The sequence below is a fragment of the Dermacentor albipictus genome, chromosome 5 (assembly GCF_038994185.2).
Source record: "Dermacentor albipictus isolate Rhodes 1998 colony chromosome 5, USDA_Dalb.pri_finalv2, whole genome shotgun sequence".
NCBI classification, from domain to species: Eukaryota; Metazoa; Arthropoda; class Arachnida; order Ixodida; family Ixodidae; genus Dermacentor; species Dermacentor albipictus.
Genome location: NC_091825.1, coordinates 23,021,835 through 23,035,801, shown reverse-complemented (window position 1 = coordinate 23,035,801; position 13,967 = coordinate 23,021,835). Strand labels below are relative to the sequence as shown.

The window sequence follows — 13,967 nt, the reverse complement described above, 5'->3', positions numbered from 1 at the left end:
TTGTCATTCCCAGCGCACCAGTACCTGAGTGCCTCAAGTTAGTTTACATCGACACGTATGCCCACGGCTCTTCGTTCACTAAAACATACATTCTGTATTATTACCTGCAAAGCGCTTAATTTGAGAACACTGAAAACACACGCATATATTTACGCATGAATCAGCGTTCTACAAGGCCCTTGTGCGCGGCAAACTGGGGCCGGAATAGAGGACCCGTGTATGTATTTGTAGGATCTGTTGTTGCGGCTTTCTGTAGAAAGATAGCCTTCATATTTTTACGTATCTTCATGATGCGTACCGTTTGAGTGTTCAATAAAAGATTGTTAGATGAAAGTTTGCGGTAGGTAGTGTGTATAGTGTTTCCTCGCAAAAATAGGGATGTTCGCCCAACAAAAATACGGAATTCTGTCTGTTTCGTGCAAAACAATGCAGCGACTGTATTATTACAGTGAATGTACATTTAACTTAAAACAGGGAGCACTTTCCCTATAATTATGAAAGCTTTCACCATATTTTTGAAATAGGACACACTCTCCATTTCTTACCTGTAATTACGCCGTGTAACGACGGAAATCCTCCAAATAATGACGGACATTTTTTAGTGCTGCTGATGAGCACTTCAGCAGCAGACGAAACTGCTGGACACCTACAGAATATGCCTTCTTCCCCCATTCTACTAAGGAATTCGTCAAATTTTATATCTATACCATTTCCGCGGAGGTGAAAGCTTACCGTACATTTGCTAAAATATTATCTTTAATTGTGCGTAGTCTCCTTTTGGAAATATTTGAAAAGTGAAAAAATATTCGCATCTACGAATACTGACTATTCGAAAGTTGCGAATATTCGCACATCCCTGTTCAACATGGCAACAAAGAACGTGAAACGCAAAGTCAGAAAGGCTGATACCAGCTCCTGGGTGGCGGAAATGGAACGGAAACATTCTACGAGTAACTACCCAAGAGGTGAAAACGGAATATGCAGAGAACATTTTTATAACAGCTAAAAAGGTGGTTCTTTACTTTTGTGAGCGATATTCCCGGCGAAGCCATAGTTATAAAGGGGGGTACACCAAGTAATCAGAAGCGTGTGCTTGCTGCTGTAAAGCGATGGAAACGATGGAACACGCTTTCTTATAACGCGAAATTATCTACCCAGCTCTATACCTACGCTTCGCTGGTTTCTTTAAAGCCCTGAGGTTCAAGTATAGCAGGGGGAAAGTAAACATATTCGCGACATAAATTAGTAAAAGGTGGTTGGAGGTTTGGCCATTGATAAGCTGGGATACCACAAAGATCGTAGACGTACACAAAGACCTTTCCGATAATCGCTCAGAAATTTCGCTACGGCGTATTTATTGTCTAGAAGAAAGATAGCACTTTCGGCAATATAACGAAAATAGAGCTTGGGGGCACAGGCCACCACCCCTTTTCAGAGGGTATGCTTACAACATCCATCTATACATTAATCAATCCAACAATAGCACTGCGTCCATCACACTTGCAACATGCTCAGCGCAAAGGCGTTTAGAGATCGGCGTAACGTGGCGTGGACGAGAAAGATAGGAAAGTATAACGGAGGAAAGATTTCACAGTTGGAACTTTGGAGCGAAAACCTTAACCTCTTTTTTGTCAGAGTGCCTTCTACGGATACAAATAAGACAGGAGTTCACCGGAAGATGGAGGCTTGGAGTGATATACATTGTTAAGTCAGGGAATGTGGTTGGGGTTAGTGATATTTATTGGTCGACTAATGTTACTTATTCTTTTGGCACGATTGCTTACAAGTAAATGAATTGGACTGTGAATTATGTAGGTGTCCCGCCGCTCAACGCGAACGGGGCTGTGTATTATAGAGGTGTTCCGCTGCTCAACAAAGTAACGAGAGAAACACGATGGCGCGGTGGCGACGCTAAGCCGCGCTGGCCACTGTTTTATAGAGACGGAATGAAACAACTCTCATATACCTCAAATTAGGTGCACTCTTAAACACGTCAAGTGGTCAGTATTTCCCTGCAACATGTAGTACGAGAGTCTTCATCGCCAAATCCACATTTCTGCTATGCTAAGCCATAAAAATAAAGCAGCAAGTCTGAACACATTTTTGCATTGCAGTCTTGTGCTAGCCTAAATGTTGCTGATAAGTGAAAATTTCTTCAGCAGGGACTTGTACTTTAAACCAATTAGCTAAAAGCATAGTTGCGTATAGTTTAACGAGAACGGAAACCGCAATAAAGTGCGAACCGATTTTTGCTAAAGCCAGCACACACTGAAGCCAAGGAAAAAATGGGGTAAATTTGCTGCACTTGAAATTAAATGAAGAAAAAGAAACGAAGAAACTTTCGTTAGCCATAGCCACATGAAGCCAATAAATGATGACGCGAAGGAAAGCATCGAAAAGCTCCTGTGTAGCTTTGAAAGTGATAAGCAAGGGAGAAATGAAAGGGAATGAAAATATAACTGGCCGCCAGTAGGAGCCGAACCGACAAGCTACGAATTAGACGTGGGTTCCACTTCCAATTGTGCAATATTGCGGACATCAATCCAACCACAACCTTGTGTATTTATTTATACTAGATTTAGCACTGCGCATGATGGCCAGCGCAGCTCATAGCCGTGGCCCGGTTGGATGTGGAACATCATTATTCTTGCCAGATGGCTTCACATAACACGTGAGCTTAGGCGAAGGCACGCGGCTAAAAAAACGCTTCTGCTACCTAATGTAACAAGGATCGCCAGAACTGCTGGCCAGGATTATTGCACCCATGGAGCAATGAAACGGTCTGAATTGCATCGAAATCAAAGTCATCCCCTGCACACAGGGTGAAGACTGCGCTGTCATCTGAAAAACAAATTCTGAAGTGGTTGAATGCCCCATTTCATCGACGAACACGCGGCTCTCCGCGTCGCCACCAAGACAGCAGAAACGAGCATCATCGCTCGTTTTTACTGGCGTGACAAGAAAACGAATTCCTTCTGAAAACTCGGAAAACACATTTGCGTACGTATCAGATAGGTCTGACTAGAAGTAAGGAACACTCGTTACGTCAGTGAGCACGTGACTATTGACGACAAACGCTTATTCAGCAAAGCACTCGCCCTCGGAAAAGAAACGAAATTGCGTTACCTTTGCACCGAGAATTGCCGCATCAAAGCGCGCAAGACTTCAGGACAAGTGCCGAGTCAGATCTATGCATCTTCACGTATTTTTCAATTTCGACATTTATCGTTTTCCTAATATGCTCCTGGCAACATCCCTGTATGTCGTTGCTCTCAACTGTTGAAACAAAATTGTTGCTCGTTAATTATAACTCCTCATTACTACACACCAATGCGCGAAGTTACTGCAGAAACCAACATTGCATTACTGCCTTTATTGATTCACTCGGAGATTCCTTTTCATTTTTGTCCATTTGCGAAACTTCGCTTGGCTATTCTGATGGCAACTTATATGTTTTTCTGTCGTTTCAATACGAATACTGTCACACAGTTCCGATCGACATGGCGGTTCGGCTATTTTCGTATCACCGAATGTCAAGTAAGAACGTAGGCTTGACCTGTGTTTAAACGTATCCAACTGTGAATCAGCGTGGATTGAAACTAACATGTCGTCTTCTGGTAATCGCACTGGCATATTCAACGGTTCCATTTCTCGCTCTCCAACTTCATCTATTCCTCATTTCTTGCATAATCTTTGCACAATTCTTCATAAATTTTCAGCTGAAAATAAACATATTTTAATAGGTGGCGATATTCAGATTATTTTAATCGATAATTATAATAGTTCAGTAATATCATAAAGCGATTGTTTTGTTGGATTTGTGCTTGAGTCCTTAAGTGCTTCTCCTACTCGATGTTCCCTTCTCTAAATAATATTCTTCTTAATGACGCCTTAAGCAATATCACACCGTCTCCAAGTGCAGGTGTCATTGACATGTCTATCACAGATCATCTTCCTCTTTTTATTACCTTCGCCACAGAAAAACCTCACTATGACACTAGTTATTTCACTTCCAGCTTCGAGTGGGATAAATTTGTTCATGCAATAAGTTGTACCAACTGGACATCAATTAGTACTCTATGTGGTGCTGAAGAGGCATTGGAAAAATTCTGTTCATAATTTTTGAAGCTGTGCACGCTAGCACTAAGCCTGTCAGATGAAAAAAAAAAGTTGAAATATCCGCGCAATTCTTGCATAAAAAAAGCTTTGTTAACCACCATGCATAAAAAATATAATTTTTAGAGGAGCACTAAAACAGCCGTTCCATATAAGTGTAGCACAATGCTATAAATTCACGATACGATGTTGAACAACCTACTGAAAAAATCAAAATGTCTTTAAGGCAGAACGTCAAAATCAAAACGTCTTTAAAATAATTCTGCAGGGTTAAAGTAATCACAAGAAACAATGGCAAGTTTTCAATGACTTTTTGAATACACAGCACGCTAATAGAACCATTGATAAAATAACTTATGAACAATACATTTACCCTCAATCGTCTTGTATAGCCAACTGGTTTATTATTTACTTCTATGACGTGTGCAGTAATAGCCTGATAGCCTCTTCTTATTCATGTAACCGTTGCAATCATACATTCTTTCGTTTGGCCGTCTCAGCCGATGGGGCCTGTTCTGCTGTATTAAATGAAAACACACTTGCCCAGGTCTAGATAATGCATCTGATTATCACTGAAAACTTGTTGCCCCTTCTATTGCGCAAACACTCAGCAGCCTTAATCTGTTTTTTAATTGAGGTACCTTTCCTAGTTCGCTCAAGAAGGTAACAATAATTGCTGTCTTTAAAAAAGGTGATAAATCACTGGTGTCTAATTATCGCCCTACCGCTATTTTGTCCTCCAGTGGTAAACTTATCAATAAATCATTTCTTAAACTTATAAACAGCTACCTAACAAACTTAAAGTTGTTGAAATCTTGCCAACTCGGTTTCCGTCCTGGCAGTTCTACCAGCTTAGTTTTTATTGCAAAGACCGATTACATAAGGTGTTCTAGTGACAGCGGTAATTTTGTTGGCTCAGTATTTTTAGTTTTTACAGGGCTTTTGACACTCTTAATCATACATTTTAATTTTGAAAACGAGGAACTTTAGATATAAACGGTCCAGCTTAAAATTTTCTAAAAAATTGCTTACATGAACATAAAAAACAGTCCATGTAAGGGGCGCTTATTCCGAGTACAATGTTGTTAATCAAGTGATACCACAGGGCTCAATACTGGGAGCCTTGTTTTTATTTATTTTTTTGCATTTACATTGACGACTTACCTGACGTTCTTATACCTTCTAATACTATTATATATGTGGATGATACCTTTGTTTCCATGTCAGATAAGTCTTTAATAATCTTATTCTTTAAATTCAGCATTAAACTAAGTGGAGGAATGGGGTCAGGTAAATCGTTTAATTTTTAACCCTCTCAAAATTCAGTTCATGATATTTAAAACAATGCGGAGGGTGGTGCCGCATATTCCCCTACTAACCCTCGACACACACTTTCCTTAAGCGGAGTGTGTGTCGTTCGTTGGCACAAAATTAGATCCTAAATTAACGTTTACTAATCATATTGCTTTTGTTAAACAACAGTTTTGGCATAATAGCTCTCATTAAATCACGGCCATTCTTTTCAGAATACGCATTATTATCTTTGTACTTTGCGTTCATTCAGAGTCATATCACCTATAGTATTGCTTCCTAGGGAAACACAGATAACTGCCACCTTTCGTCTACTCAACACATACAGAACCAGGGTATTCGCTTAATCACCAACTGTTCATTTTACTCAAGCGCTTTCCTGCTACTCCAGGCTAACTTTATCTTACTTGTAACTGGCTTAGTTAAGTATCACTTATGAATTCCCTTCTTAAAAGACTTAACAAACAGCTTGCTTATGAATTTGTAGACTACAGAAATACTCACTAATACCAAGCACACTAGGTTTGCGCATAATTTCTACGTTCTACTACCTAGATGTAACATCAGCTGTGGAAAAATGACATCCTCGTTTTCAGCATTAATAATATAGAAGGACCTACCACATTCGATCAAACTAACCTCAGCTCTGAATGTATCTAAACATGCATTAAAATATTTTATATTTTGTAAATAGTTTCATACCCTATAAAATGTTCTTCTGTATAACTAAGCGTTTTAGTATATACACTTTTCGTTTGTTTTCTCTTACCAATGTATTGCATTACAGGCCATCATTAGTTGTCCTTGTACTTTTTATATTTTGTTGCTTCAGCCCACGTCTTGTATACATTTTTTCTTCTTTTTAGAACCGAGGGTCCGGTTGCAGTCATGGGCTCTGGGACCCTCATCTGCATAATATTTCTTACATACTCATTGCGAAAAAATGGAGAATAAACTGAAACTGAAATTGATGGCTACCAGAATGGATATTTTTGGTGTGACAGGTGCCATGATATTTGGTAATGAAAGCGTTCACAAATTTCAGTAAACGTTAGGCAGTTTAGTACATAGTAGTAGACCTGCGTAAAATATTGCACACAAAGCATGCCCCCCGGTGCCCCCTCAAGGTCTGCCAATAGAAATAATCAGCTTACTATGAGGGCGATTTGTCCTTTGGTATACCTGCACTAATCTTTCAATTAATATTCGCTCTGGAGTAGTAAGAATCACCTTACGATGAGGGCGATTTGTCCTTTGCTGTACCTAGCTGCGCTAATCTTTCAGTTAATATTTGTTATGGAGCAAAAAATATTGGCACAACACAAACATTGCGGTGGTTCTTGAAGGTAGTATAACAAAAATTTACGCAGGGTTATTTGTTAGCGTTAAAATATCTCAGCGTTAAATAGCCCAGGTACCATTTTAGATAGGTGGTATGCTGGACTCCGCATGCTATGTTTGCAAGAAAGGCAAGAAATAAGAGCATGTTTGCGGTCGTTCAACTTTTCTCATTGGATCGGCACATAATGATATTTGAACAAAACTTGAACGCCAGTGTCAATGTGTCAGTTAAGCTGGGTCCCTGTAAAAGATGTTTGAACACCGGCCTTGCCTTGAAAGCAGCCAGCTTCTTGTTGCTGTCAGTCATCCAGGTTGTAAGGTCGAGCCACACGGCAAATGCGTCCTTTATTTCCTCTGCTACGAGTTGAACCTGCGAAAAGGAGTGAAATGGGCGTACTAGCAAACAAAATAGCATAGATATGACAATTCATCATCTGCTATATCCTGAGCGAGCACTTGTCCCGTCAGAGAGAAAGAGAGAAATGGAAACGGATGGCTTACGCCGCACTCTATTGCTCCATGTCTCAGTTACAGGGGCAGTGGGATTAAGAACAAGAAGGGTTTTTTTGTGCGCACTTTTAGCAGAAATTATAGCTTTCAGCCTTGTAAGAAGCGCTGTGTTATGTTCCCTTCTCTGCGTTAGCGTTTGCGGAGTGTTGTTTCACAGTATTCCTTTCATCTTGTGTTTGCGCAATGCCTTGGTGCCTTGAAATTTTTTTACAAAAAGATGTGGAAACTTCAAATAAAATATGCAGATCCCACGAACTAAAGGAATCGATGTCAGCGAAGCTTTCCTTGCTCCATGCTTCGATTGACGATAATTAGCGGCAATCTTGACGGCTAAAGCTTAATTTCTTCAACGTTTAGGCTAACACGAGAGTGGGGAGTTGATGATAAACGTTACATTGCGTGCACCACTGCTGTTTGTGTAGCACGCATAACACACAGGGAAAGGTGTTTGTTTGAGGCGTTGCTGCGCGCCATATTTTATAAGCTCTGAGAGGGTTGAGCGCTGTCATTTCCTCACATGGCACATATAATTGTGCCAGAAGTATTAAACCTGAATTGGATTATGGGACTGTACGTGCCCAAACCACACTTAGATTATGAAGTAAGCTGTTGAGGCGGACTCCGGATTAATTTTGACACCGTGGTGTTCTTCAATATGTCGCAAAATCTAAGTTCACGTGCGTTTTCTCTTCCGCCCCCATCGAAATGCGAATGCCGCGATTCGGGTCAAATCTACGACCTCTAGCAATGCCATAACCGCAAAGCTTCCACGGCGGGCGCAGAAGTGTTGATTTTACGGTCGACCGCTATCGTAGGGTTTCCTGGACCGTGCGGTGCACTGTAATTATTGCCGAGCTGCTTCTGCACGCCCTGCGTAATTCGTAAGCATCACATATTTGAATGGCGATTATTTTTTAGAAATAGCAGCATTATACTGTACCGTACCTAGAAGTTAAGCTTATTCTGTTGCCCCGCAACCACTGTCGTATAGTATCGGGGTTTCCTTCACTGCGCACGTCACCTCCCCGCTCTCTTCTATCAGAACTGCCTCTTCCACTCCCTCTCCTTCTTCTCTTCCTCTCCTCTCTACAGTCATACCTTCGTCACCATCTGATCTCACATGTTAGCAGAAAGGGAAGCGCCGCAGTTCCTGCAATGCTTGGGAGGGGAGTAACGGATAATTAGAGCTCTCAAGCGGCTAATGTGGTGACGGCAAGGGAGCTCCAGAGGGCTTTGTTGGCATTCGACGCGGTGGAGCAAAAACGAGATTCTCCCGTCTTCTTTCCTCTTTTGCTCGTGCCTGTTATATATATACACGCTCTGAACCACCTCCCGACGCGGTGTGCGCGACAGAAGCAGCCACAGCAGCAGCAGCAGTGGGAAAGTCGAAGAGGCAATGAAATCTTCGCCTTAGCAATAATATACAACAGATGTTAGTGCATTACCTTCGTATGGCGCTCGAGTGTTCTCTCAGGCACCTGATCGTAGAGAATCTTGGCCACGGCGAACTTCATGTAGCGTGCCGTGTGTTCGTAGCATTCGCGCGACAGCGGGGGCACCTCGAACTGCGAGTACCGGTACCGGTCGAAGCGGAACCGACAACGGCGCATGCGCTCATTCGTGAGCGGACCCATGAGCTCCACCACCCTCCATGCCAGGTAGTTGGCCACCACGTAGCTGCATCCAGCCAACAGCATGCAATCTGAGGACCACATCCTTAAGGTACCCTCGTACTCGATGTGGGCGAAACTGCAGGATTCTCGTTAAAATGAACCTATTTCATGGGCAATCTGTCAGGTCCGCAAGATTACGCGCATCGTCTTATCCGAAAAAGCACGCACAAAGCACGTCAGGGAAGATATGATTCGAATACGGCCAATGTTAAGTTGATTACGTTACATTTCATTTGCGATTATTCCTTCTGCACAATAGCAGTAACCGCTGGTGAAGTAATATTAGCAGGCCTTCTGTCACTCAATTTTCTGAGCCATGCAGCCTGACATGCCAATATATGGGAACATATAAAGAGAATACCTCCTGAAGCTACTTAGTTGCCAGTCTCAAAAGTCATGATGTATGCGTTGCGGTTAAATAGTGCAATGATAAGGAGCGCAAACACTCACAGGAAGACTAAACAAAGAACCAAACATAACAAGCTATACACAAGCGCTTGTAGTGTTTAGTTCTTTCTTTAGTGTTCTTGTAAGCTTTTGCGCCGCTTATCATCATGGATTTGCACAAACTAGCCCTAATTGCTTTAAACCTCGCGCTCCAGAAATGTGTGACTTGCGCAGGTACAGTTAATTTGTACCCTTAGTTTCGTTCTCTGTATATTGTATTCATTCTAGACCTTTTAGTGCGCCGCATAGCCTTGCTTCGGCATATTTGTGCGGTTACAGTGAACATGGAGACATGGATAGAAATAAAATAGAACCACCATATGTATCTAGAACGTTTCCAAAGATTTTCAACCATAGACATCATTCTCAGGCCTACGTATCGCCCGTCGATTATGTTGACCTCAAGTGTCCCGTTTCGAGGATGCCAAATTTATTGAGATAATTTCTACACTGTGGTGAACTTCTTGAGTCGAAATAAATTCTGTAGTTTTACGTGCCAAAACCACGATTTGATTCTGAGGCACAGCCCAGGGGGGACGCCTGATTAATTTTGACCAACTCACTGCGCAGGACACGGGCGCTTAGCACTTTGCCCTCATCAAAGTGCAGCCGCCCCAGCCGGGTTTTGCTACCGCAACCTCGCGCTTAGCAGTGCAACACCTTAGCCACCAAGCCACCACGGCTGGTGTTTAATTTCCGAATTCACGAAAACAATACATGCAACACCAATGAATGCCAGCAAAACGCGTGAAACGCTAAAAAAATTGTTTTGAGATGCAAATTGAACACACAAAAAATCAAGTTCTACTAGAAAGTCATCTGATCGCAAAGCGCTCGTTTCTAAAATTAAAATACGGAGTTTTAAGTGCCAAAATCCCAACCTGATTATGAAACACGCCCTGGTAGGTGACACCGGAATAATTTTGACCACCTGGAGCTCCTTAACGTGAACCTCAGTCTAAGTACGCTGATGTTATGGTATTTTGCCCCCATTGAAAGGTGGCCGCCGTGGCCGTAATCTGATCCGGAGACCTTGCGCTAAGCAGCGCAACACTAAAGTCACTAAACAACCATGGCGGGTGCTCGCTTTTGAACGCCGGACTGCGTTCACTCACGTCAGTGAGAGGGTGGATAGTTGGGACAGTTCGTATTTCATTACTTGTAAAGTAGGCCGTAGCCCTGACGATGCCCGAAGAGTGAGATCACGAACAGTCGCTTGTACATGTCTTTTCAGTGTCTATTTGCACAAGTGATCTAGAGCTGCAACAAAGTCTCCCCGTAAACACATTTCTCAGCATACTACAAGTGAAGCGCAAAAGGGAAAGGCAGAACATACAATGGTCATTAACTTGCTGTATGTCCAATCAACACGGTAGAATTCTTACCCTTCGCGAGTACATTTCATGGACTACACATCAGTGACGAATGCAGATAATTCTTATTCGCGAATTAGATCAAATCACTCTTTCTTAAAGCGCGCACGCTTACGCCTTCTCTTCAGCGAGGATATTTCGAAGGCGCAGCAGGTACTGCCTGTTCGAGAGGATGATGCGGTCGCTCTTCTCCAAGGTCACCTGGGCGTCACGCAGGATCGTGTTCAGGAAGTTCGTCCACCTCATCTGTAATGTGGCAATTGGGAGACCAGAAGCCATGTGCCGCGCCATGATGCGGACAACTCTTTCTTATTTATTTATTTAGTTGATGTACCTTACAGGCCCGTAGGGCATTGCGTTAGGAGGGAGGGGCCGAAAAATCCCAACACTACATAGAAAACCAGATGAAAAAGAAGAAGTACAATACGTGGTAAATAAAATTTGTGCGCATATTAGCAGTAATGAAGAGGAGACCAAGCAATGCGGAAATAACGAGAAATATAGTACGTAGTTGAAAGCACATGATAATACAAAAAGCGCATGGCGCATGAATAAGTGCGCAATTCATCAAGCGTGTCATAGCAAAAGAGGAAACTAAACGGTCAACAACGAAATATGAACTATAACATGAATAAAAAAACATGAATATGAAACATGAACTCAAACATGCTAAACGACGGCTTCAGTGAGATGTGTAATAAGTTGGTGATGAAATGTATCATGATTAGACAGAGCTGCGATGTTGTTTCCTAGATTATTCTGTAACCTGATGGATCATGGAAGTGCAGATGAACTAAAAGCTAAAGTGTCACCATAGATCCGCGTAAGACTCAAATGATTGTGCAATCTTTTGGACGTCCGAGATGGGACGTCGAGCTGAAAGGAACATGATCTATTGGAGTGTACATACTTGTGAAATATTGTTCGTAGAGTTATGTCACGGCGTGTGCCTAAAGATTGGAGAAAAAAATCTGTTTTAATCTGAGTGACGCTTGAATGGTAAGTTCTTGAGATGAATCGTGCTGCCCTATTTTGATAGATTCTAAAGTAGTGACCATGTTGTTATGATAAGAAAAAAAATGGATGAAGCAAACTCATGCGGGGGGCGAACAAATGTAAGATAGGCTAGTTTGAGAATATTAGCAGGGGAACTTCCGAGGTTAAGGCGTAAGTACCTTAAAGATTTAGACAGGATGGTGCAAATGGATGCGATATGAAACAACAATGAAAGACACGATGAACACCGAGATATTTGTAATGGGAGACGTGAGACAGTAAGTCATCTTGAGTATGGCATGCATAACTAGAATTGATATGTTTCAGGCTGAATTAGATGACTTTACATTTTGAACCGTTAAGGGTAATTATTCCTTTTGCACCCCTCTTTGATAAGATGAAGATCGGATCGGACTGCCAGGTGGTCATTAGCACATTCAATGGGGCGGTAGGTGATGCAATTATCCGCGAAAATTCAAATACAGCAAGAAATGTTATTAGGTAGATCATTTATATAAATAAAAAATAATAATGCACCGACTACGCTGCCCTGCTGAAGTCCAAGAAATGTGCAATCAGTTCGTAGGTTATCGTTTATATTAAAATGCAAGTCAGTCGTTAGTTCGAATAACTGTCTTCCGACGAAATGATTCTTTCTAAACCCCTCTTGATTAGCGCAAAAAAATGATTGTGCTCAAGATGACTGAAACCATTAGATGCGATTATATGTTCTAGCATTTTGAAGGAAATGCACGTAAGAGAATAAATCTGCTGACCAGACGGTGATTTTCAGGTGAGGTTCTGTTTCCAGGTTTAAATATGGGAATTACTTCAGTATCTTCCAGTCAGAGGGTACTATTCCAGTAGTTAAGCATTGCTGAAATATGTGAAATAAAAATTTACAAGACACTGAAATGCTACATTTTAATTATTTTAGAATTAATGCAATCGATACCGGCTGTAGTAGATACCTTAAGGTTATTTATGACGCACTTGATGCCTTCTTCAGTTATTTCAATGCGCGTCATATAGTGGTAATCAAGATGGGGAGCTTCAGGAAGATTAGAGTGAACTTCTAAAGTGAATATAGCTGAGAAGAAGCTGTTGAATATTTGTAGGTGCTCAGTGTCTGGGATGGGAGTGTTGTTACTTCGTAGGTTAACGAAACTCGTGTCGCGATCAGGGCGTATTTGCTTCCAAAAGATTTTAGGATTAGTTTTCATAAGTGATGGGAGATCATGTGCAAAGTATTTTTCTTTCGGAGCGTATAAGGCAATGCGATAGGATTTCAGACAGACGTTGTGTCTGTCCCAAGCTGAACGTGCACCCACACGCTTGGCAGTCTGGTATGACCACTTTTTTGGTTCCTTCGTTGCTTAAGCTTCCTAGTGAACCAAGGGTTAGGATTACCTTTAGTGATTGGGATTAGAGGGCCGTACTGGCTGACCAAAGATGAAACCCTATCGCTAAAGAGTTTCCAGTTTTCATCAATGCCTCGGCTGTTAAATGAAGGTAGAAATTCATGGTAAAAGAAGGTTTCAAGTTGTTTGTTGATGTCTGTGAAGTTAGCTTTATTGTAATCGTAAACTGTCTGCGTCTAGCCTATAAACGGAACTGGAATGTCTTAATTTAGCTGGAGTAAAGGATAATCACTGAACCCAAAGTACCTTATCTCTTTTATCGTTTCTGGTGCTGCTGTAAGTATTAGATCTAATATATTGGTCTTAAGGATGGGTCGGTTAATGACATGAATGAAGTTGTCATCAAGTGTAAAGCTACAGAATTCTCTTGAAATATAACAAGATGATGATGGTTGAGCCCAGATGATTAAGGCGTAATTAAAATATCCAATGAGATAGATGCTATCAGTAGGACATAGCTCAGTTGCCTTAGTAATAGTAATCCTGATGCGCAGCTCATTAACGAACGAATCACCAGAATCTGACGGAGGGTAACAAGCGCCTATCAATAACTTAACGGAAGATATTAAACAAGCTGTCCAGACAAATTTGGGATTGGAACCGGTTTTAACCGAGTATGATGTTAATGCCCTCTTTATTCCTAGAAGGACGCCACCGCCTCTTTTATCAATACGATCAGGCCTGTATAAATTATATGAATGCCCATCGGGAATAATTTCATCGTCAGTAATGTTAGGATTTAATCATGCTTCTGTAAGAATGACGATGTGCGATTCACT

General features: G+C 41.6%; 1 protein-coding gene across 15 annotated transcripts in view; it reads right to left on the bottom strand.

The window, feature by feature from the left end:
* Positions 1–13,967, bottom strand: part of LOC135898235 (neprilysin-1-like) — a 521,227-nt gene that overhangs the window by 102,163 nt on the left and 405,097 nt on the right. For all 15 annotated transcript variants that reach the window (XR_011514790.1, XR_011514789.1, XR_010563291.1 and 12 more), the window contains 3 exons: positions 10,887–11,017; positions 8,724–8,955; positions 7,040–7,138 (listed from right to left, as the gene is read on the bottom strand). Coding sequence is in view for 10 of the 15 variants with exons in the window: in XM_065427075.1 (XP_065283147.1) it covers positions 7,040–7,138; positions 8,724–8,955; positions 10,887–11,017 (462 nt within the window). In the remaining 5 variants the exon portion in view is untranslated. The remainder of the gene's footprint in view (positions 1–7,039; positions 7,139–8,723; positions 8,956–10,886; positions 11,018–13,967) is intronic.